This window comes from Ictalurus punctatus, chromosome 6 (genome assembly GCF_001660625.3).
Source record: "Ictalurus punctatus breed USDA103 chromosome 6, Coco_2.0, whole genome shotgun sequence".
In the NCBI taxonomy this organism is placed as follows: domain Eukaryota; kingdom Metazoa; phylum Chordata; class Actinopteri; order Siluriformes; family Ictaluridae; genus Ictalurus; species Ictalurus punctatus.
The window spans coordinates 24,801,975-24,824,919 of NC_030421.2; the positions used below are offsets into that span (position 1 = coordinate 24,801,975).

A 22,945-nucleotide genomic window follows, 5' to 3' on the forward strand; every position below is an offset into this window, starting at 1 on the left:
CCTGTGTGGCAAAAACAGAATCCGAGACTACAGTGGGCACAGGTTCAACCAAACCTAGATAGTTGAAGATTGGAAAAATGTAGCCTGGTCTCAAGAAATCTAGATTTCTGCTGCAACATGCAGACGATACAGTCATAATCCACAGACTCAACCTGCTAGTGGTGGCAATAGTGTGGAAAAAGTTTTCTTGGCACACATGGGGCCATGAACATGACTGTGAGTTTAGCATACCTTAATGGCCTCCCTAGTCAGCAGATCTGAATCCACTAAATTCGCACCTTTAATATCTGTATACCATGTTGATATTTCTGTAAAGCTGCTTTGAGACAATGTCTATTGTAAAAAGCGCTATACAAATAAAATAGAATTGAATTGAATTGAACTACCGCACTCTTTGGATGTGGTAGATATGTGGATTTGCAGCATGAATAACAGGAAATGGAGAGTTTTACCCAGTATTAGTATGCCGTTTCTTCTCCTACAAGTTTATCCATGAAAATTGATTAGAGGCTCATTTATGCATTTCTGTAAATGGGACAAATTTATTGTTGGTCTTCCAGAGATTCATTAAGCAGGTTCTGAACTTAAATTTAATTTGAAGGTAATTTTGATATAGATATTTTCACCTGCAAATGAGGTTTTTCTACAGTTTAACAAATTGGTATATGTACACATATATTTATAAAATACATTAGTCTATATTTATAATAATAATATTGTTTCACAGTTCACCATACTTTCATTTTGGTTGTTCATTTAGAGCAGGTCTATCTATAAACTTTTTATTTTGAATCTATACACATGACATTTATTTCTGGCACTCACAATGTCTGTAAGCACACTGGTACATCTTTAAAGATATCAGAAATGATCTGTTAAGATAATTTAGTCATTGGATGGTACATGGTGGAGTAAATCATAGTTTAATCAGATTTTAGTCAAATTGATTTCATTTTCTTGGCTTTGCAATGTCTTATGTGTTTCCATCTCTAAAGCGTTACTTTCTTTTGCTTCTTTCTCATCTGGTTCCTGCTCATTGTTTTGCTTGAACTTGGCCTCAATCGCAGCAGGGTCGATGTAGGTGTAGAAATAAGCCATTATTGAAAAGATTATACACACTGCCACTAACAGAGAAGCAAACAGCACATACTCTGCCCACTGTAAAAGCAACACACAAAACACAGTGTTAAATAAATGGTCTTAAAGGTGATAAATAAGATAAATAAGAACTTGCAGCAATGTTACATGAAATATTACATAGTTGTAATTTAAACATTACAGTATTTATTTTACTGGATACAATACCTTGTCTGGTAGCTTTGCCAGCTCGGCCACAATCAGCACAATGATGTTTCCCACAGCCACAGTTAAGAGCCAGCCGGCCTGCAGTACTGCCTTCATGTTGCTGGGGGCCTGTAGAGCAAGGGAAATCATTCAGCTTATACTGGATAACGTTTTTTACATCCAGATCTCTCTAATATTACTTTGTGAAAATGGCTGTTTATAAGCACTACACAAATCAAATTGAATTGAATTTTTCTCTGATATTCTTAGAATATGTGTTCTGGATATTTACATACTGATGCCAACGTTTTTAATTCGAACCTCATTTGAACAGGTTTTATTTACACACCTATATCTTGTTGTGAAGACATTAATTTAGCCAGACTATTATTAAACTGAAAAAAAGTGCAATGAGTTTTGAGTGATCTGCTATTGAACCTGTGAGTATGAGAATTCCAGGCCGGTGACAGAGAACACCACTTCTCCTGCAGTGATGAGGAAATACTGAGGGATCTGAAGGGCCATGTGCACAGTATTGGGCTGAATATCTTCCACTGTCACTACATTACCACACTACATACAGACCAAAGATACACCCGTTAGTTTACACAAATTTGGTAACATGGTGCAAGTTATGTTAGTTTCATATTCATTTTAATATGACACATACATTTGATGTTATTAAGTAGTTAGATCACTTTATGTTAACTTGTTCCATCCAAAATACGTTCATTTGTTACTATATAGAAAAACATTGGGGTTTTCATAGTTATTTTTCTCAGTCCTATTGAAGTGGCCATGAATGGCATCTAGGCAAAAGTGACCCTAGTGCTTCACATTTTCTTTCTGCACATTTTAGCATCAGACCACTTGTTCACACCACAGCCTTTTTAGAACTCACACCCCAGCTGTATAATTGGGCTGTGAACTATAGTGAAATACCAGAAATGTCTGGAGAAAAGGAAATCGAAGAGGAGAAAGAATTTTTTTGCAGAACCACTAAAACTAACTTGTGTTTCTTAGACCTATTTGTGCCTCTCATGTAAGCGGTTGGCATAGCTAAAATACATGCACACACTTTATACACATTCTGGTCATTTTAATAGGAAGACCTGTATACTTGCTCATTTATGCAATTATCAGAAATCCTTGTGAGAGGTCAGAAGAAGTCTACAGTACCTCTGATAACCACTATTTACAAAAACGGTGAGCAGAAAAGCATCGCAGAATGCACAACATGAACCTTGATGTGGAATCTGAGGCTACAGTGAGCACAGGTTCAACAAAACTGAACGGTTGAAGACAGTTGAGGGAAAATGTTGCCAATCTTCAACTGTCCAGTTTCAGTGAACTTGTCCCCACTGTAGATCCCTGTAGACCCCTGTTCTTGGCTGCCAGGAGTGGAACATGATGTGTTCTTCTAGTGTTGTAGCCCAAGGTTCAGCATAATGTGCAGTCTCAGATGCTTTTCTGCACACCACAGTTGTAAAAAGTAATTATTTGTGTTACTACAGCCATCCTGTTAGCTAGAATCTGTCTAGACATTCTCCTCTGATCTCTCTTATCAACCAGATATTTCTGGCCACAGAGCTGCTGCTCACTGGATGTTTTTTTGTACCATTCTTTGTAAACTCTATAAACTGTTGTCTGTGAAAATCCCAGGAGATCAGCAGGGGTTTTTTTTCAACCAATATTTGAACCAATATTTGTCTGGCACCAAAAACAATGCTATGGTTAAAGTCACAAAGTTCATATTGTCCCCCATTTTGATGGTTGATGTGAACATTAACATTAAGGTCTTCATCTGTATCTGCATGATTTTATGCATTGCACTGCTGGCACATGATTGGCTGTCTCTATCAATCATGTAAACTGCTTATGGGTTGTTTGTGAGCTGGGGTCTGAGTTTATTTACTGCGTTCACATGTGCAAAAAAAAAATGCTGAGTCATTGATCTGAGACCACTGCTAAAAATGGACCAAGGGTGAAAACTCCTATATCCATGAGTCAAGCACAGGGTGTACATTTCAGAGTCATTTAAGAATTACAAACTTGATTACACACATTTTCATTCCAGATCAGTGTGCTGGGGATAAGGAAGGTGTACGCTCCTCCAAATCCAAACTGTGTTGAGAACTGACACGAATTCATACCGTCAGTGATGGTAAACTTCCGACTGATGGAAGAAAATACACAGCATGAGATTTCCAGTCCTGATAACAACAATATTTCTCATATAGATTTTCCAACATCAGACATAATTGAATAGGTGAACTTACGACCCCTGTGAAACCAGTGTGTTGTTTGAAACAGCTGATGGTTCGATGAGTGCAATGTTTGAAACATTCAATGCTGTACTCATACCATTTACAAATCTGTTGAAAAGTAAAAAGAAGCAGCAGTTAATCATTAGATTTTTGTAGATTTTAATGGTTATTTCCCACATGTACAGAACACAGTAACAAAAATAGCATAGGACACTATGACAATAAGCTATCTATTTTTTTGTTTAATAATTGTCTATACATTATATGTAATAAACAAAAGGGGATCCTATAGATAGCTAGAAGGTATGAATAACGAAGTAATTTAAGACTTCACTGACCTGACTGCATTATTGCCTTGCTCTGGTTTGGCGGTTAAATCTTCTGTCTGAGCAAGCAGAGATTGTGTCACTTCATTTAAATTTAGAATTAAATTAGAGAGTCTCATAAATGAAACGAAAAGAATGACTTAATTCTTACCAGATACATGGCATTAGGATCAGAGGGGATAATGAGGGTATGACGCTGTCCCAAACTCAGGGTGAAGGCTTTATTGATCACAGGATTTGTGTTCAACGAAACTGTAATGTTTGGACTGTCAAAGGTCATGTAGTCCTTACTGGCCTGTAGTGAACATAAAGAGAAGGCTGCCAGTCTGTATTATTCACTATCTGGCCAAAAGTATGTGGACACCCCATCATCAAACTCATATATGGGTCTTCTACAAACTATTTCCATGAAGTTGCACATGAAGAACATGAAGAAGCACACAATGGTATAGGATGGCTTTGTATGCTGTAGTATTAAGATCTCTCTTCACTGGAACTAAGGGGCCCAAACCTGTTACATCATGACAATGTCCCTGCGTACAAAGTGAAGTCCATAAAGACATGGTTTGCTATGGTTGGAGCGGAAGAACTCAAGTGGCCCGAGCCCTGACCTCAACCCCACTGAATACCTTTGGGATGAATTAGAACGCTAACTTTGCACAAGGCCTCCTCTCTCGACATCACTGGCTGACCTCACTGAATTGGCAAATCCCCACAGCCATGCTCCAAAATCGAATGGAAAGCCTTACCAGGAGAGTGGAGGCTATTATAACATAAGGGGGACTAATTCTGCAATGACCATGGTTTTGGAATGGGCACATATGGATGTGATGGAAAGAAAGAGAGAGAGAGAGAGAGAGAGAGAGAGAGAGAGAGAGAGAGAGAGGTGTGAATGTGTGTGTGTGTTGTACCTTCAGGGATCCGAGCTGAACAGTTGTATCGGGGGGGATGTTGACTTGGAGCTGAGCACTTCCCATGTTCACTACCTTCAGCTGAGTTTGTGTAGAGGATGGGAAAACTGGCAGTGTTTTCTGAATATAAAAATCTACATCAGTATATGGAAACTAAATAAGCATGGTTTAGGAATATTAAAACAAACTGTAAGGGTTTTCATTTTCTGAACATCCTATATAGGTTGCAGTATCTCAGTGTGTTCTTTGCTGATGTGATGTGAATCTAAATGACTGTCAGTTTAACACTCACATCGATCTGAATCTGGACCAGAGCTGCAGACACAAAAGCCATGGCAGCCAAAAACATCCCAACAGTCATTCTCTTCAAAGGGCTGTGGGGAAAGTTCAAACATTTACACTGCAGGCCAAAAGCTCAGAAGCAACAGTAACTTTGTCAAAGAACCTGAAATTTTTTATTTCTTCTCCTTAGAATGTGTTTATGTTCATAGAACAAAAGGGTTTGAGTAAATGAACTGCAACAATAATGTATGCCTGATTCTTAATTTATTTTTTCCTTATATTATACATTTGTCAAAACTACCTCTGGCATGCACCCTCAGATTCTCCTGAAGTCTAAATTAATCGAACCAATGTGTTAAATTAAGAGTTTCTAAATAATTGGTTAAAAAAAAAAAAAAAAAAGTTAATGTTAACTTTAGCTGTTAACAAAGACTGAAAAGCCATACATATAATACCCTATAATATAATACATACAATAACATAATACACTCCTAAGACTCCTTTGGTTTGTCTCTCAGGAGAACCCTTAAAAGTTCTGTGTACAATGCTACAACAGAAGATTTCCATTCCAAAAAGGAAACCATTATCCATTAACTATAGTAAAAACTTTTTTTGAATTGTACATTATAGTAACTGTACAGTAACATAATTATAAATGAAATGCTTAGAATATTTTAAGAAAGGAAATTATTTGGTTAAGAAACTAAAACCTTAATGATTTCAACTAAAGAACACTAGGATCTAAATGAGACTTTTGAGTTAAATTCATTTATTAATTCTTTCATATTCAATAAAGACTTTATCCTTATAACGGTTGTGGTGGAGCCGGAGGCTATCTGAGAAACACTGGGTGTTAGGTGGAAATACACACTGGATTGGGCGCCTGTACATTGCAGGGCACCATGCACACACACTCTAACACACCTAAGGGTAATTAGGGTCACCAATCCACCTACTGACATTTTTTTTGGGAGGTGGGAAGAAATCAGAGAATCCGAAAGAATCCTACGTAATTTTTGAAAACTGACAGCAACCCAAGCTTGAACCAGGAAGCCTGGAGCTGTGAAGCAGGAATGCTACCCAATGCATCACCATCCCACCCATAAGTACATTTTATTTACTTGAAAAAAATTAATTTAAAAAAATCATATTTTGCATTCACAATTTTGGTCTGCAATCAGTGTAAAACAAATGGTTCCTGGAGTTAAACACTATTTTCAAGTTTGAAGAAGAGACTCTTACGTGAACTTGAAGCCACACTTTCTGATGAGAGGATACACTATTCTGTCCATGATGGGCACCAGGGTGAGAATCAAAATGGGGTTCACTGTCTGCACAAGCCAAAGAAATGCTCAACAATGTAACCTGATGTGAAAATTCATTCAGCTCAGTTATACTGTGTTCATGTCTGATACAGAAATCATCACTCACCTGCATCTGATCCGGCTGCAGAACCAGTGATCCCTGTAGGAACAAAAAAACAATAACAATAAAACAGCATCATTAGATGCTATTAAAAGTAGTAAGGAATATAAATCAATGAAAGAGCAAGCTCCTATATTTTATAATTCAGTTCCATTCAATACTCTGAATATACTGAATTTAGAGTATTTAGTTAAACAACTCACAAAGGTCCCATCCATGGTGGTGGCTTGGAGGGTCCAACGGGAGCCCTGTAGACCAAATCACAATACTTCTTTTCTGAGGGCTTTTCAGTACTACATTATAGAGAATCAGCTGTTTAATACACAAATCATCATGGCCCGAAGTGGTAAAAGTACCCAAACTCTCTACTGAGGTAAAACTGCAATTACTCATCCAAGAAAATATTCTTGTAAAAGTTGAAGTACAGTCTCAAATTCTTCACTCGACATAAAATAGAAAAGTATCAACACTTAGATTCACTTAAAGTAAAGTACAATAAAGATTCACAAAAGAAAAAGCCTCAAATCACACACTGATTAAGTTACTGGTGGTGAATCAGTGACTCATTCACCAAGGGAAAAAAAAAATTATAAGGCTAACTACCGAGAGTTTTTATTACTAATCTCTTAAATATTAGCTAGCATTATAATAACTCTGACAGTACAAACTAGCTGAATGCCAGTAGCTAGGTGTCAAAATACAAACTGCTTCAATAAATACAAAATATATGTAGCAAACAGATTGCATTGATTGGTATAGGGGGCTCATTCTTGCTGTTAAATTTAATATTTGTTAGGAATTTAGATGTTATCTTATGATCTTACATACATAGTGATGTAGTGAGTAGAAAGTAGATGTTTCTTTTGATATATAGTCCAAAAAAAAATCTCAAATAAATACTTCAAAACCAGCTTTAAGTATATTTAAGATCTAAGTAAATGTCAGTAAGGTGTTAATGTTACCTTTTGGTCAAATAGAGTCCAGAACATTGGGAGAGGGATGTAGAGGAACAGCACTTTGAGCACCATCTTAATCTGAGCAATGAGGAGTTTCTGTAGCGAACAAGACAGAGTACAATGTTGCAGGTATATGAAGGAGTAGTAACTATACAAGTGTTTTATAAGTAAGGAACAAAATAAAAGGACATGCAGTGACAAGTTGGTGTCATGTAGAAGGTTGTAACCACCATGAAGTCGAATTATTTTCCTATAACACCATGTCCTGAAGTATTTTACTTGTTCTTTACCACAGCAATTTGCCAACAATCACATTTTCTTTATTAATTAATGAACAATATGTCATACTATCTAACAGTTGATAGTTACATTTAATGTTGTAAAATGTCCATGAACCAGGTTAGTTCCTGTTCTCACTAACAGCTCTAATCAGTTATTCTAGCCTGTGACTGCAAAGCCCTCTGTCCTGAAGACTTTCCTGTGTCAGAAAACACAAAGTTACAGCTAGACCACTGACTGTTAACATGCTAATACTAGAGACATCTTCCAAAATTGCTAAGTAGTTGTCTCCTCACAGAAAGAGTCATAATATCAATGATACACACAGATTTTTTTTGTTTTTGCTCTGTTTATGTGGAGCATCTGCCATTCAAGTTCCTGTATAAAATGTATATGTAAAATGCAATGTATACTATAGAAAAGACATTATTAGATGCTTTAGAACGAATGCATTAATATAAATTTTGCTAATCAGAATCGAGAAATCAACAGCGCTGTAGTATAATAAGGCATATGAAGTGTTGCATTGATAAGTGGGAGAATGAAATACATATAGAAACAAAAGAGAAGAAGAGGGTGAACTTACATCATATTTCTCATCAGCCCAGTCCAGCCAGTGCTCTCTCTTTGGGTATTTACTGCTCCTGTGATTGAAACGGTTCTTAACAGCAAACTAGGAAGAGAACACAGATGCTTACTTGTTGCAACATTCAGGTAAAGAATCGAAAGATTTGAGGATTTTTTGAGGCTAGCTGTCTCTTAAAGCTTTTCTCTGTGAAGTAATAGAAACACAAGTAATACAAGTAATAGAAACATCTCAGTGTAATATACTTACCCCAATGCACTTAGACACATCCAGCATAATGTTGCCCTTGGGTGCGGCTTTAACATACATACCACTGCCAGCAATGAACACAACTGCAGATATACAGAACACACATGCCCTTAACTTTTCTTGTGATTTGCCTGTACACAACAATCTTCTACTCTGGGGACAACATTTGATTAATCCAGACCAGAATGAGACTGAGGTCACCATGAGTGAGATTCTAAGAGTCTAATCCATATACAAGCCAAACATATATATGTGTGTGTGTGTGTGTGTGTGTGTGTGTGTGTGTGTGTGTGTGTGTGTGTGTGTGTGTGTGTGTGTGTGTGTGTGTGTATATATATATACACACACACACAAACACACATGTATGTATACACACATACATAAATATGTATATATATGTGTGTGTGTGAATATACATATATATGTATGTATGTGTGTATACACACATACATACATATATAAATGTACATACATATATATATACACACACACACACACATATATATATATATATGTGTGTGTGTGTGTGTGTGTGTGTGTGTATACACACATGTATGTATACACACACATATATATATATACATATATATAAATATATATATATACACACATATATATACATATATATATACATATATACACACACACACACACACACAAACAAACACATATATATATATATATATATACACACACACACACACACACACACACACACACACACACACACACACACATACATATACATATACATATATGTATACATGTGAAATTGCCTGTTCAGTCACAATAAGAAACTCACCCAGAGAGACCACCATGAGGGCTGCAGGAACACCAAAAGCCAGCGGGTAGCATTTCTGTGTACTGTAAATACCACACTCCTGACCTGTGCACATATTTGCACAAACACACAAATTACAATGAGGTCAATAAGGTTGTTATTGATTCTTTTACACCTGGGATGTGAATATGTTATACCTCGGAGTATGGGGGTGATGAGAGTGGAGAGGAGACTGCCAGCATTAATACACAGGTAGAACACAGAGAAGAACGTACTTCTCTGCCTCATCTGCAAAACCAAGAGAACAAGGAAAGCAGTTTTGTCTGTACTAAACACACAATTACAGCTTAATGTATAAGTGCAGACAAAATCTTTTTGTGTATTAAAAGAAGGTGTGCATTAATGGTCACACCTGGTGGTCCTTAAACTGATCTCCTCCAAACGCAGACACACAGGGTTTGATGCCACCTGTACCAAGAGCGATGAGGACCAGCCCTATCATTGCCAAGGCACTACAACAGGAACAAAAACACACTGTTACTAAATAGCAATTATCAGCTTGCAGTGCTACAAATGATGTTATAAGACATGTCAGTGGGAAGGCTGCCACTCACACATGCACAGTCATATTGTTTGATGTGCCATCTCTGTTTGTGTCGGTGATGTCTTGAATAGCACTGACTGCCATGACGATCTGGCCGATGGCATACACAATGGACAGGTAGATGATGGTTCTGCATGAAGAAATTGTCAGGACAGATTGGAAATACTCTCACTACTGGTTGTTATTTGGTCAGTCTTGGTGCATCTTTATTATTATTTATTAATGAAGTCCTGCCCTAAATATGGTTAAACAGGCACTCACTTAAACTTTCCAAGCCATGAGTCAGCCACAATGGCGCCTAGTATGGGAGTCAAGTAGCACAGGGCCACAAAAGCGTGATAGATGGAGGTGGCGAGGTCATCATCCCAACGCAGGAAGTACCTGAAGTACAGCACCAGCACCGCTAGGAAGAAACAAAATGTTTGTCCGACTATCCAATTGACATAATTAAGACTTAAGCAAAATGTTCCCACAAGGTCATAAATGTAATCTGTAACTGTTATATAACTGACCAAGATATAAAACTAAAAAACAGTACCCCACCCCAGCTTTCTTGTACTCCAATTTTGTGCAAGTCGGAACAATTAAATTCTTTCTCACGGTTGCATTGTGATTTTATGGTCACTGAAAGTATTATTATTTTATTAAAGCCATTATTATTCCAATAACTGCATCACACATTTCGCTGTTCTCTTACCACGCATCCCATAGTAGGAGAACCTCTCACAAAACTCGTTGACAACGATGAAAAATATACTGACTGGATAACCACAGCATTCCACGCTCTGCACGCACGCACACACACACACACACACACAGAGACAGACATATTATATCAGACTGGCTAAAATGTGATGAAAGGAAAATCTATAAAACACAGGTTCCCAGCTTTGGTCCTGGAGTACCCCCTAACCTGCACAGCTGAGTGTTTTCTCTGCTCTAACACACCTGAAAAAAACAAAACCCTAATCAGCTAAGTAACAACCCTTCCTGAGATTCAGTGGGTGTGTTAAAACACTAAAATGCACAGGACAGCAATTACTCCAGGACCAGGTCTGGGAACATGTGCAGTAAATGAACACATGTTGTCCAGCAGGGGGCAGCGGAGTTCCTGATATTTGTGGATTCTTTAAAAGCTCTGCTAAAGGTGAGACACCCTTCCTCCCACATTCACTAGTGAACCAAAGGTACACCGTGCCTTCAAATGGTGATCATAAGATTATTTACTTCATCTATGTAAAACCCAACGGTGAAGTCAACTTGATTATTTAACCCAGATTTACAGTGTCATTTAGCAGCTGCTTCAGGGCATTAACTGCAAGGATTCTGTAAGTAAACACAAGCACTCTGCAGCTATGTAACATAAATGTTTCATTTTCTAATTACTTGAAATCTGTGAGTAATGCAAGCAAAGTAATAAATGATGTTCCAAGTTTTGTGCGGTATAATTAAGTGCACTTAATATACTGTATGTCTATAAATTAGCCTTATTGCAGTTTACAGCTATCATTTTTGATAGAAATCTAAATCTGTTTATACAGACAGTATAAGGGATAAGGGATAAGGGATCTACTGGTTTAATCTAGTCAAACTCTTAAGCATCTGAGTAAACACAACAGCCCCATCAACATTAACACTGTTTTCTAAAATGAATGAATTGAAAAATGAAGAAAATAAAGAAGTAGATCTACGGCGTATTGCTGAGAGAAATATGGATTAGAATACAACATTTCGATAGTTTCAGAGACAGCACTGTTCTGACCTTCTTTGGTCTCTCATCGTCGCTCTTCTCTTTGACTGTCAAATCAATAAGATTGAGCTACATCAGTATAAATGCATTACAAACATTAAATACAGATCATAACAATACATGACGATACGTGAGCTTACCCGTCATGGTTGCGTGTGCTACCTGCTGAGAGGCAGTGGATGAAAAGACCTGTGTGTCTACACAACTCGCAGTGTAAAGGTGAAACGTTGCTCGTTAGAGTGGACTGTGGCCCTGTTTATTAGCCCTTTTTCCTGAACATACAAGCACAGGGAGTGATGGAGGGAGTGAGAGAGAGAGAAAAGTAGTTCAAATTAATTAGGACCCTTTTTTATTTCTTGAAAATGGAATATAATAGGCCGAAGCAACGAAAAAAACAATCAGAAATGTTTGTTCCAACAAGCAAATTAATACAGCAGACGAAATACATGGGATGATTAAGAAAAAAAAGAGACAGCGACAATATGTACAGTTGAAAAGAAAAAGCCAGGTACTTTAAGCACTAGAGTAGTGCAGAAGGGCAGTGAGGTAGTGGTGGTAGTTTCCAAGTTTATAAGTTTAAGTTCATATGGTGTTTACATGATCTAGGAAGGGTTACTGGATTTTGGTGAATTTATTAGAAAAATTCAAAAGATAGAACAGAGTTGATCAAAGTCCATGTATCTTTTATCCAGTGGGTGTTAGCAGGATGGATAAAACTGGACAATAATAGAAGGAAGAATATCGTTGGAACTCAGACAATGTAAAATGATACCGTCTAATGGAAATTAACAGGACCGTAATAACACCAACACATTCAGAGTCAATGTTCAGGAAGATATGAATCTCACACACTAAGGCACTTGACTGAAAAATTTACGCTTGTAGATCTCCATGATCATAATATATAGATGAATTATAAACTTGTTCATGGACATCATCATCATCAACACCACCACCAACAATAATAATGACACACGTGGTTATTTATGTGGGGAATAGGGTTCATCTAGAAGCAGAAGAAGCAGCCTTTATTGGTCACATGTACATTACAGCACAGTGAAATTTTTTCTTCGCATATCCAGCTTGGTAGGAAGCTGGGGTCAGAGCGCAGGGTCAGCCGTGATACAGCGCCCCTGGAGCAGAGAGGGTTAAGGGCCTCGCTCAAGGGCTCAACAGTGGCAGCTTGGTAGTGCTTGGACTTGAACCCTTGACCTTCTAAACAAAGCAATGCTCAAATTTAATTATAATATTTTAAGGACTTGTTAAGCAGCAGCTAAAATGATTTAGGTGCCAAATTGTATGAATATTTAAAATGTTAAACAACATACAAGGAAACAATGTTAAAATAGTGACATTTATTTCAAACAGGAACAGTTTTCATACAGTAGAACAGTGACTTTCTATTAAATAGAGATTGAAAAAAAAATCACCATTGTGAATATAAAAAAGCATTTGATAAACATTTAAAGGAACACTAATGTGGTAAATGTGTCTGCTCCTTCAGTGGCTCCTCTCCTCAACTCTTTGGCAAGAAGTAATAACACCATGCTTACAGTGTATCAAACACAGCAAGAGCTCCGCTTGCTTCATATTGCACTCTGTTCAGATATTTATACACATAATATCATGGCTTTAAAAATATCTCCATCTGAGACATTAAAGTGATTCGTGTCTGTGTTTGATGCTTAGGTTTGTGTATTCCATCACATATTTTTCTTCTCATTTAAAACAGAGAAAAGCAAAACTAAATTCAAAACAAAGCGGCCAAGCAGACCATCTGTAAGACGTCTGAAACTGAAATTCTGTACATATGGTATTACTATGGAGTTTTAAGTTAGAAATAGCAAACAAGGAGCAAGAAACAAATCAGTAATGATGATTTAAAAAAAAAAAAAAAAAAAAAAAAAAAAAAAAAACACTTGGCAGATGATGGGTAAATAACACGTAAAAAGTCTCCACAGGAAACAGTAACTCAGATTCCCAGTCAGAATGGGATAGAAACTAAATAAAAAAAAAATCCTTAAAAATATATGTTTACGTAAACCAAGCTAATAGGTCACATACTGCTACGCTATCCTCTATTCCATGGTCACTATTAGGGACACTCATGAAACAGAGATTCTCCTCTGGGTTTTAAGGATAGAGAAATGGAGAAACAAATTGGGGGGGGGACGGGACGACATCTTGCTGTTAAGAGTTGTGTGTGAACGCAGTCATGCACCAAATGTAAAAGGTTGCAGGGCTAAGCTGAGTGCAGGGTGAAGCTCAGACCACAGAAGAGGAGGTGGGCATGCCCTGGATGCTGGCTGCAGTGGGAGTGCCACTGATGGCATTGAAGATGTGAAGGGAGTCAGGCAGGGGACTCTTCATGACGTCCTCCACAGGAGAGATCTACAGAGAGAGAGGGGGGGGGGGGGGGGGGGGGGGGGGGGGGAGAAGAGAGAGAGGGAGAGGGAGGGGGGGGAGGGAGAAGAGAGAGAGAGAGAGAGAGAGAGAGAGAGAGAGAGTATTGTCTTAATAAGAAATCAGAATTTAAGAATCTGCTGTAATACAGAATATGAAATTCAGATGAGTTACCATCCAAACTGGTCATGTAAGCAGAGGAGAAAAAGAGAGAAGATAATGTTAGATATGGTCACATTATTGGTTTACAGGTCAAAGATGAGGGCTTCCAAAATACAGAAAAAGGAATGTGAGGTGGTCTGGGAAAACCACTTGGAGGTTACTGTGACTGTGACTGACTGCTTGCATATTACAAGAAACACGAAAAATCATGTTCTGCCTGTAATATAATTTGACACCTAAATTTTAAGAAACCATAAATACGACGCAATTCCAAAAAAGTTGGGACGCTGTGTAAAACGTAAATAAATGTAAATAAAAACAGCATGCAATGATTTGCAAATCTCAGAAACCCATGTTATTCACAACAGAACATCGAAAACATATCAAATGTTTAAACTGAGGAAATGTACCATAATACGGTGATTTTGAATTTGATGGCCACAACACGTCTCAAAAAAGTTGGGACGGGGGCAACCAAAGGCTGGAAATGTAAGTGTTACTACAAAGAAACAGCTGGAGGAACATTTCACAACTAATTAGGTTAATTAGCAACAGGTGAGTAACATGATTGGGTATAAAAAGAGTATCTTAGACAGGCAGAGTCTCTCAGAAGTAAAGATGGGATGGAATCTGGATGGAAGCATATGTTGCTCTAAAACCTGTATGTACCTTCATGTTCAGACAAATATTTTGTTAACTCGGCCAACAAACAGTTCCCAAAGAAGCCACATCTGGATAGAGTGTTGTGATGCAACACACAGGCTGACTGTAGTAAGTGGCCTAAGGGTCTCAATTTAATGAACTATTGCTAGAATTGGAATTTTATGTAGCAAACAGAGACAAGTATGATACAGAGAAATGTTCCAGTGCTGTTATACTATATATCAGTACACAACACTGCCTGTCCAAATGAATGGACCGGAACTAACGGTTGTAAAATTCTGCATTTTAGAACGTTCTTACTTGTGATTTTTTTTTTTCTTCTAAACCAGCAACACCTTTAATAGCAAACAGAAAAGTAAAAGTGGAATAATATCATATAGCAAGCATGCATATTAATAAACTATTATGGGATGCAAAAAAAGCCATGTCTCATCTTTGACCCACAAGTAATATTAATCATTTATATATAGTGTCCTCCACTAATATTGGCACCCTTGGTAATTTTAATATATTTCTGTTTAAATGCTTATCTTTCTCACCTATTTTTTTTAAATATTTATTATCTATTTATTTTACTTAAAGTGCACCTATTATGCTTTTTCAGATATTACCTTTCATGTAGTGTGTTATAGAGCTGTTCGTGAATGTAAAAAGTCTACAAAGTTTAAAAAAAACAAAGTGCACGACAAATGGAATTATTGACTCCCAAAAAAAAGGACAGATTCTGAACAGCTGAAACGAGTTGTCAGTAATTCCAGACTTTACTTCCTGTACTAACTTACATAGGTTTGTAACAAAAATCCCCGCTTCTGGTCTTCACCGGCTGCATGCGAACAACGTGTATTTTGACTCGCCCTACAACTACAGCTGAGGTTGAGTCATGAAAGAGTTATGTTCGTGTCTAGAAGACGCTGTTTTCTGCACTGCAAAGGCCAAACCACTTTGTAAGGACTCCCAAAGGATGAGGATGTAAAGTGTCAGTGGTTAGAGTTCATTTTAAAACGATACCACCGACTTTCGTTTGTGTTCATTTCACTGACGACTGCTTCTCGAATCTAGCTGAAGTCAACATGGGATTTGATAAATGATTATTCATTAAACATGGGGCTGTACCCACTTTATTTGGACCATCTTGTGCGTCGGGATCACAACCTGTAAGTATGATTAATTATTTATGTATATATTTTCTACTGAGTGTTCCAAATGCGTTTTTTTGTGTTAGCTAACACAGCTGTTAGCCTGTTAGCTGTTAGCCTCTGCTAACTGACGTTATTGCCAAACTACAAATAAACTTACCAGTTAAACGTCCTGTTCTTGTCGTGCTTGTGATGGTGGTTCCGGTTGATCTTCCGATGTATCAATATCGGACTTGGGCTCAAATTGATAAGGTAAAACCGACATTATTACTAAGCTGAAATTCAGATACGGTAGTGGGTGTTTCCTTTCCGAAACGCACTGTAAGCGGTAGACCAATCACAACAGACTGGGACATCTGACCAATCAGAGCAGAGTAGGCTCTCTGAAAGGAGGAGTTTAGAGTGAACGGATCCTTGAAGGAGTCATTTGTGACACCGAGAAAAGGAGGTGATACTGCAATGTAAATTATGGGAAAATTAAAGTGTTTTTTGACCTAGGATGCATGTAAACCTATTGTATGAGACCTCTCAAACAAAATCAGGCAAGTTTATAAAGCATAATAGGTGCACTTTAATCTTCAGTGTAACAGACTAGGTAAAACCACCTGACACAGTGCAAGTGTCTGTGTGTGGGGTTTGTGTTTTTATATAGCTTACCGTCTCATGCATAATTGCAGAGAGTTCCCTGGTGAGGTCTCTGTAGTTGGCCTTCATTTCATCATGATACTCCTGCTGGTCCTCTTTGATGAGCCTCTCATTAATGCCCAGCCCATGACCGCATGCCTCCACAAACTGCCTGCATACACCACAACACAAAAAACATTATAGCACCCCCACAGTTCAAGGTAATTGTTTTTCCTGACTTTTTCCAGTATGGAACCTCACACATAGTATAGCCTACAGTGTGTAAATACTTACCTAAACACCTCTTTGAGCTGTTTAACTTTGTTATCAGGGTATTTCTTAGATGTGGTATCATCAAGGAAAGCTCTAGCATAGGCCAGTGGGCCAGCATTCACCTAGTGTAGGGACAGCAGGTTAGGCACTAGTCACAGGTGATAAGGTCTACATTTCTGTACATCATATTCACACTGATGGTAGTTTAAACGTAGCTGGATTGTGCACCTGTACGCTGATGCTTCCCTGTAGTTTGAGCTGTAGTTTGATCATATCCACTTCACTCGAGGCACAGAGCTGCCGCAGCTCGGCTACTTTTTTACTCATCTCATCAATAGCCACCTCGATGGGATTCAGGTCTGTGTGGTGCTGATACATCACCGCTATCCGCTTCTTAACGTATGGGAAACAGTGTGTGGCTGTGGGAGAGAGACTGACTAAGTCACGGAAAAGAATGAAATCTGGATGATGTATCTGAATATAGTATATGATTTGTAAAATTAAATAACGACGTATTATTAGCTTGGGTAAGTCATGGCTCTTCTGCTGTCGGTTAGACACTCACGATTATCAGGGCATACAGATAAGATTTGGACTTTGGGGACGGATGGATCATATAAAATCTTACAGTTTAGCTGACACACTCAAAATCTAATCTCTCTCTTATTAGTATTTATACAGGGAACATTATTATAGTTCAAGTCAAGCCACTCATGCCTGCCAGAATTTCCAGAGTTCACTTCCTACCCATAACCTGCCCACACATAATACTCAGCTCAGAAATAATTTACAACTGATTCCATAATAGACAGAGTTGCCAGTTTATTATCCACACCAAGTACTTTCAAACAAATTATTTATTCCAACAAATCATTTGCCATGTGACTAATGTGTGGTATAAATCTGCATTTTCAGAATATGTTAGTGTTCTCTGGAGTGTTGGAAAGCAAAGTAAGTGACGTAGCAGGATTGAGAAAAAAAAAAAAAAAAAAGGGGGGGGGGGGGGGGGGGGCAGAAAAGACTACCAAAGATAGGCCATGCAGCACAGCTGACTTCAAAAACGGGTGTGCAGAAAGTCATTTCAGAACACACCAATTATTGCATTTGTCTCAAATGGGCTACAATGGCTGAAAACCATTTCAAGTGGCATAGAGAACCAAAAAAATCAGCAGTATACACAGTAGCATAAAAAATGAAATGTTGAGAAGGATAAAAATAAATTAAAAATTAAAAAAAATAAATAAATAGGTTGCCTGGGCAGATGGAAAGATTTCAATTTGGTGTACACCCATGGAGCTCTCCTATTTGTTAAGCACTTTGCAGGTTTGTGATGAAGGTCTGACGAACTGAAATCCACTGAAAAATGTGTGAACAGCATGGCGTATCTGAACATTTGTGCTGTCCATACTCCTTCATGGCTACAGTTTCCATGATCAGACAGACACTTCTAACATGATAATGAACTGTGTCACAAATCGACACCCAATAGTTCCAGGAACATGCCAGAAACATGACAGCAAGTGCTTTATTGGCCTACAGTTATGAACAGGATTCCTGCACAATGTATCTAGCATCATACAGAATCCATGCCCAGCTAATTTCATGCTGTTCTAAAGGTCAAAGGAGGCACGTTACACTACGAGATAGATGTGCCAAATGAGCTGGCAGCTGTATGTTACGTAAACAAGGGAATGAGATCGTGAATCCAGCAGTTCCAATAAATGAAAACCTTCAATTCCCCTAGGTTTTACTCTTCTACAAGGTAAAGCACTAGTGGATAAACATACTGCCCAATATTCTCTCATGTTCCTCTATGAAATGTTTGGTAGAAATCTAAAATGTTGAGGATATTATACTGTCTAAAACTCTCATACACGCTCACATACTGTAACGAATAAAAGCTACATACTGGTGAGAATAGTCCTGCGTTTGCATTGCTCCTCGATACCACCCTGCTTCTTGCCCGAGACAGTGAAGGGCATCTCAAATACAAAACGACGGATGTTGTGGCTCCTCTCGAATTCAGTCTTCCTCTCCACCAGCTCCTTTTCCTCCAGGAAGGGAGTGACATGAGTCACCTGTATATATGCATACTTGGAATCCAGGTCTTTAGGATTAATCTAGTCCAGAAAGAAAACAATGGTAACAGATCACACTAAGCACAAATTCATATGCAGTCATTACAGTGCTCTCCATTTTACTCAGAAACACTCCCTCACCCTTCCTGAGTCCTGGATCATTTTGACATTCTCTGCACCGAACTTCTCTGAGTAGAGTTTAAGGAGTCGCTGAGAGATCTCTGACAGAGGGGTAAATTTGGGCTCTTTATAGATGTATTCTTTTCCATCTTCATCCTCAAAGAATCCCTGAGAAAAACAACAGAACCAAATGAAACATGACGGCATAATCTGTAGTACCAGATATACAATCTTACACTAGTTTTAAAAAAAAAACAAAAACCCCAAAACAAAACACAAGAGCACACAACACAGTGACGAACACTAGTCATCTAGTTACACTGCACAATGATTATGAAATGGAATAATTGATGTTATGCATAGAAATCAAGGCAGTAACGCATACAAATGCAGCCACAATGACCAATCAGAAAAGTCAGCACCTGAATGAAGATCTAGTGTTCATTATGTGATACATTTTGTGTCTCTCCCATCTATTATCTTAGCAAGCCCAGTCATACAGTCAAACGAATGAAAGCAGTGATATGACTAAAACCATTACTTGTTATGAAATTACTATTATTAAATGTGTATAAAGTCTGCGATCAATACAACACTCCCTTGAGGATTATTTTACTTCTTTCCAAACTAAGGATCCACACAGAATCACACATTACACAGTCATGATGGGTTAGCGGTGAAGACTGTTACCATGCAGGCACTCTGGAGCAGTGAGAAGCCATGAGATAAAAAGACACTTTCACCTTAAAACAAATTCTTACAATGAGAGTGTTCTATTGGTGCAAAATGCTAATTTAATTCACGGAGCGAATCTTAGGCTTGAAGAAGTGTGAAAATGAAACGACGCAATCTGTCTTTCTCTCAAAGCAAGAAAAAAAACAATTAGCGATAACTGGGTACTATGTTAGTGTGACACAGCAAACTCAAACCAGCCAATGTGTACCAGGACTTACCGCTGCCTTTAAGACACAAGCAGAGAGAGATTACAGATTTAATCAGAGTTAAAATAATATGGATAGAGATAGAAATGACATTCTTGAAAACTACACTCATTGTTGCCATTGATGTTACTGTTTGTAATTACATGCTGTCAACCTGTGATGTCCTGCATTGCACACATCCATAAAAGTACTGTAAACCTCAGCTGTTGTGCGTATCTGGTTGTTAACAGTCGTTTATAGAAAAACGCACTACTTATGTTTGAAAAAATAATGGGTTAATATAAAACTAAACAGCTTTCCCATATGTTTAATCTCAAAATCTTCATGGCATTTTTTTTGTATATGTAATATTTTCACAAAGGGTGGCAACAATTTACCCAGTAACTGAACTTGAATAAAGGCTATACGTCTCTTCTGGTGTGATCTAGACATTTCCTTACCTGTCCGAAGAAGGCCACCCTGAAGTAGGTTCCCAGGAGCCTCTTTCCTGTGTGCATCACCTCAGTGACCTTACTGTATGCACGGTGGAGTGTCTCATATAGGTGAGCCAGTTTCTGTGACATCCAAAGCATGTTAATATCTTCACAAATAGCATAACAATGTATCTAGAAATGTTGATCTATCTCAGAGCAGATATTGGTTTAGTTTACGCTTCTATTTCACACAACCCTACTCTGAAGCACATTAGGTTCGCTGCTTAATTTTAATCTGACCATCAGCTGCATAATATTAAAGCAGATAGACTGAAGCCTATCTCTATCCACTGCTGACCACGTTCCCTCCCCAGGGATACAACATAGTGTTCCCCCCTATTCCTGGACAGAGACAGCGCTTGGAAAGTTTAGCAAAATTCAAATTTCTTACAAAGTCATAAGTCACCTTCTTTCTTATTATAATTAAAGACTGCACACTATGAAGCACATACTTATTGCGTGTAGTTTTATAATTATGACGTTCCCCAGTTGTTAAATATTTGTTATAGTACCTCAAAGTCTCTGCGTTTCTCATAGATAGGTATGATGAGCTTGTAGATATCAGAGATGAGCTCATATCGTTCTGCTTTCCAGAGTCCATCGGCACACTCCTCTAAAAGCTCCATTAGGACGTCCTAAAACACCCGCAACAAAGCAAAAACAAACATTTATATGTGAAAAGGCAACAGATTTCTGAATGTAAACAGTGACAAACTGCATTAAGGATGCTGTTACATATATTTGTTGATTTATTGCATATATTGAGTTGATGTCCCAGTTAACTCTCTTAGACCGATTTAAGATAAAACCACAAAGTGCAAACGCTGCGATATGATACCAACCCTTGGTGATAAAATGCTGAGATAAAGTAAGTACAGATACGTTAGTGTAGCCACAATCTCTTACTTGCTTTTATGTAGCCTTATCTGTGTGACTAATGTACACGAGAACACTATAAACAAGCTATTGAATACTGCCCCTTATGTGTGAGCAATGAGAGAACACTTGAATGGTTAATGAGCACTATTGCCGTCATTAGCTCTTGGAGAGTTTAGATATCGTCATATGAGTGACAGGTTCAGACCTCATTGAAGTGCACGTCCTGCATGCCTACATCTTCCATCATAGATGCCTCCTCGTCAATGTTGGGCGTGACCACTCGAAATGCAGAGCAGCCCTGTTTAAACATGCCTATGTAGATACAGATATGAAGATAGATGATAAATAATACAGTAAATTTGTATTATTGATAATATACTACTGTGCATCACTACTGGTACAGTCTATGTGTGGTTGTGAGGAACTCACCTTTTCTTTGAAGGTATTCGGCTACCAGTGCTGCCACATGCACGTAACACATGGCGGCCTGAATAAAAGTTACACACAAACAGATCTTCAAGACCGGAATTTTTTTTCCTGTGTACAGCTGGAGAGAAAATGTGGGTTAGTTTATATTCGCACCTCAGACAGATCCCCATTCTTGACATGGATGCGGGCCATGCTGTCCAGCCAGGTTTTGCGCAGTTCAGGAGTGCTGGCGTACGACTTGGCCAGACTGTACTGCAGGTCCACCAGCATCTCTGGATCTCGCTCATGCTCCTTCATCTGAGCTGTGGCCATCAGGACTGTACGGATTCGCTTTGTCAGGTCTTTCACGTCAGATGGAAAAGCGGTGTTCTACAAGAGCCACCAGAACACAAAATCTAGCACATCTCTCATATCATAGGAAAAAAAAAAGCTTGTTGATTTACCCCCCCCCCCCCAAAAAAAAAAACCTGAAGATGACTTGGATAATCAGTTCATGCATTTGTTAATGTAAGCAACTGTTGTAGGTCACTTACTTTAATGGTCTTGTCACTGTTTGCACAGTTGTTTATGATGGACAGAGACTGCTGAAACCTCATCCCACCAATTCCGATAACATCAGCAATCAGTTGACTGACAGCAATCACCACCTGATGGGAAATGGGTGCGAACAAATCTACTTTACTCCAACGAATCTTTCTAAACTCACTAGCACTTTATCTCTTTTCTCTATAAGTGTATGACCTGCAGATGGGTGCGAACAAAGGACTTCCTGCCCGTGTAGTCAAAATTACTCTTCATGAGAAAGTAAAGCAGGTGGGCGGCATCGGAGCGGATAGAGCCGAGTTTAGAGTTACAGCACTTTAGGATCTCATAACAGAAGGATGCGCACATATCCGCACGGCCCTCGAAAAATGTACTAGGGAACTGCACAGAGAAGTAGAAATACCAACGATTAAAAAGCTTTACTGAATCTGATTTATAAACAATTGTATTTTACACAATAGACAACGTGGCCATTTACAGGCAGGACTATGTAGACTACGTTAAAGAAGTCTTCATATTGC

The 22,945-nt window shown here is 38.3% G+C and overlaps 2 protein-coding genes across 6 annotated transcripts in view; both read right to left on the reverse strand.

Annotated features, from left to right (window-relative positions):
- Positions 1-907: 907 nt before the first annotated feature.
- Positions 908-11,952, reverse strand: slc15a1a (solute carrier family 15 member 1a). The gene is made up of 23 exons (XM_017469659.3): positions 11,841-11,952; positions 11,713-11,747; positions 10,648-10,735; positions 10,212-10,353; positions 9,961-10,080; positions 9,759-9,858; positions 9,544-9,634; positions 9,368-9,451; positions 8,566-8,648; positions 8,317-8,403; positions 7,458-7,547; positions 6,699-6,743; positions 6,502-6,534; positions 6,313-6,401; positions 5,081-5,162; positions 4,789-4,908; positions 4,029-4,172; positions 3,890-3,936; positions 3,564-3,659; positions 3,349-3,460; positions 1,723-1,857; positions 1,306-1,413; positions 908-1,158 (listed from the first exon to the last, which is right to left on the reverse strand). The coding sequence occupies exons 1-23, from the start codon at positions 11,845-11,847 to the stop codon at positions 928-930; spliced, it is 2,169 nt and encodes a 722-aa protein (XP_017325148.1). The 5' UTR covers positions 11,848-11,952; the 3' UTR covers positions 908-927.
- Positions 11,953-13,035: 1,083 nt separating this feature from the next.
- zmp:0000001200 (dedicator of cytokinesis protein 9) overlaps positions 13,036-22,945 on the reverse strand; it is a 96,529-nt gene continuing 86,619 nt past the window's right edge. For all 5 annotated transcript variants that reach the window (XM_053681046.1, XM_053681045.1, XM_053681047.1 and 2 more), the window contains 13 exons: positions 22,623-22,805; positions 22,415-22,528; positions 22,035-22,250; positions 21,882-21,939; positions 21,658-21,764; positions 21,086-21,208; positions 20,541-20,654; positions 19,181-19,327; positions 18,871-19,081; positions 17,190-17,380; positions 16,983-17,083; positions 16,722-16,860; positions 13,036-14,091 (listed from right to left, as the gene is read on the reverse strand). In XM_053681046.1, coding sequence (XP_053537021.1) covers positions 13,966-14,091; positions 16,722-16,860; positions 16,983-17,083; positions 17,190-17,380; positions 18,871-19,081; positions 19,181-19,327; positions 20,541-20,654; positions 21,086-21,208; positions 21,658-21,764; positions 21,882-21,939; positions 22,035-22,250; positions 22,415-22,528; positions 22,623-22,805 — 1,830 coding nt within the window. In that variant the 3' untranslated portion in view covers positions 13,036-13,965. The remainder of the gene's footprint in view (positions 14,092-16,721; positions 16,861-16,982; positions 17,084-17,189; positions 17,381-18,870; positions 19,082-19,180; positions 19,328-20,540; positions 20,655-21,085; positions 21,209-21,657; positions 21,765-21,881; positions 21,940-22,034; positions 22,251-22,414; positions 22,529-22,622; positions 22,806-22,945) is intronic.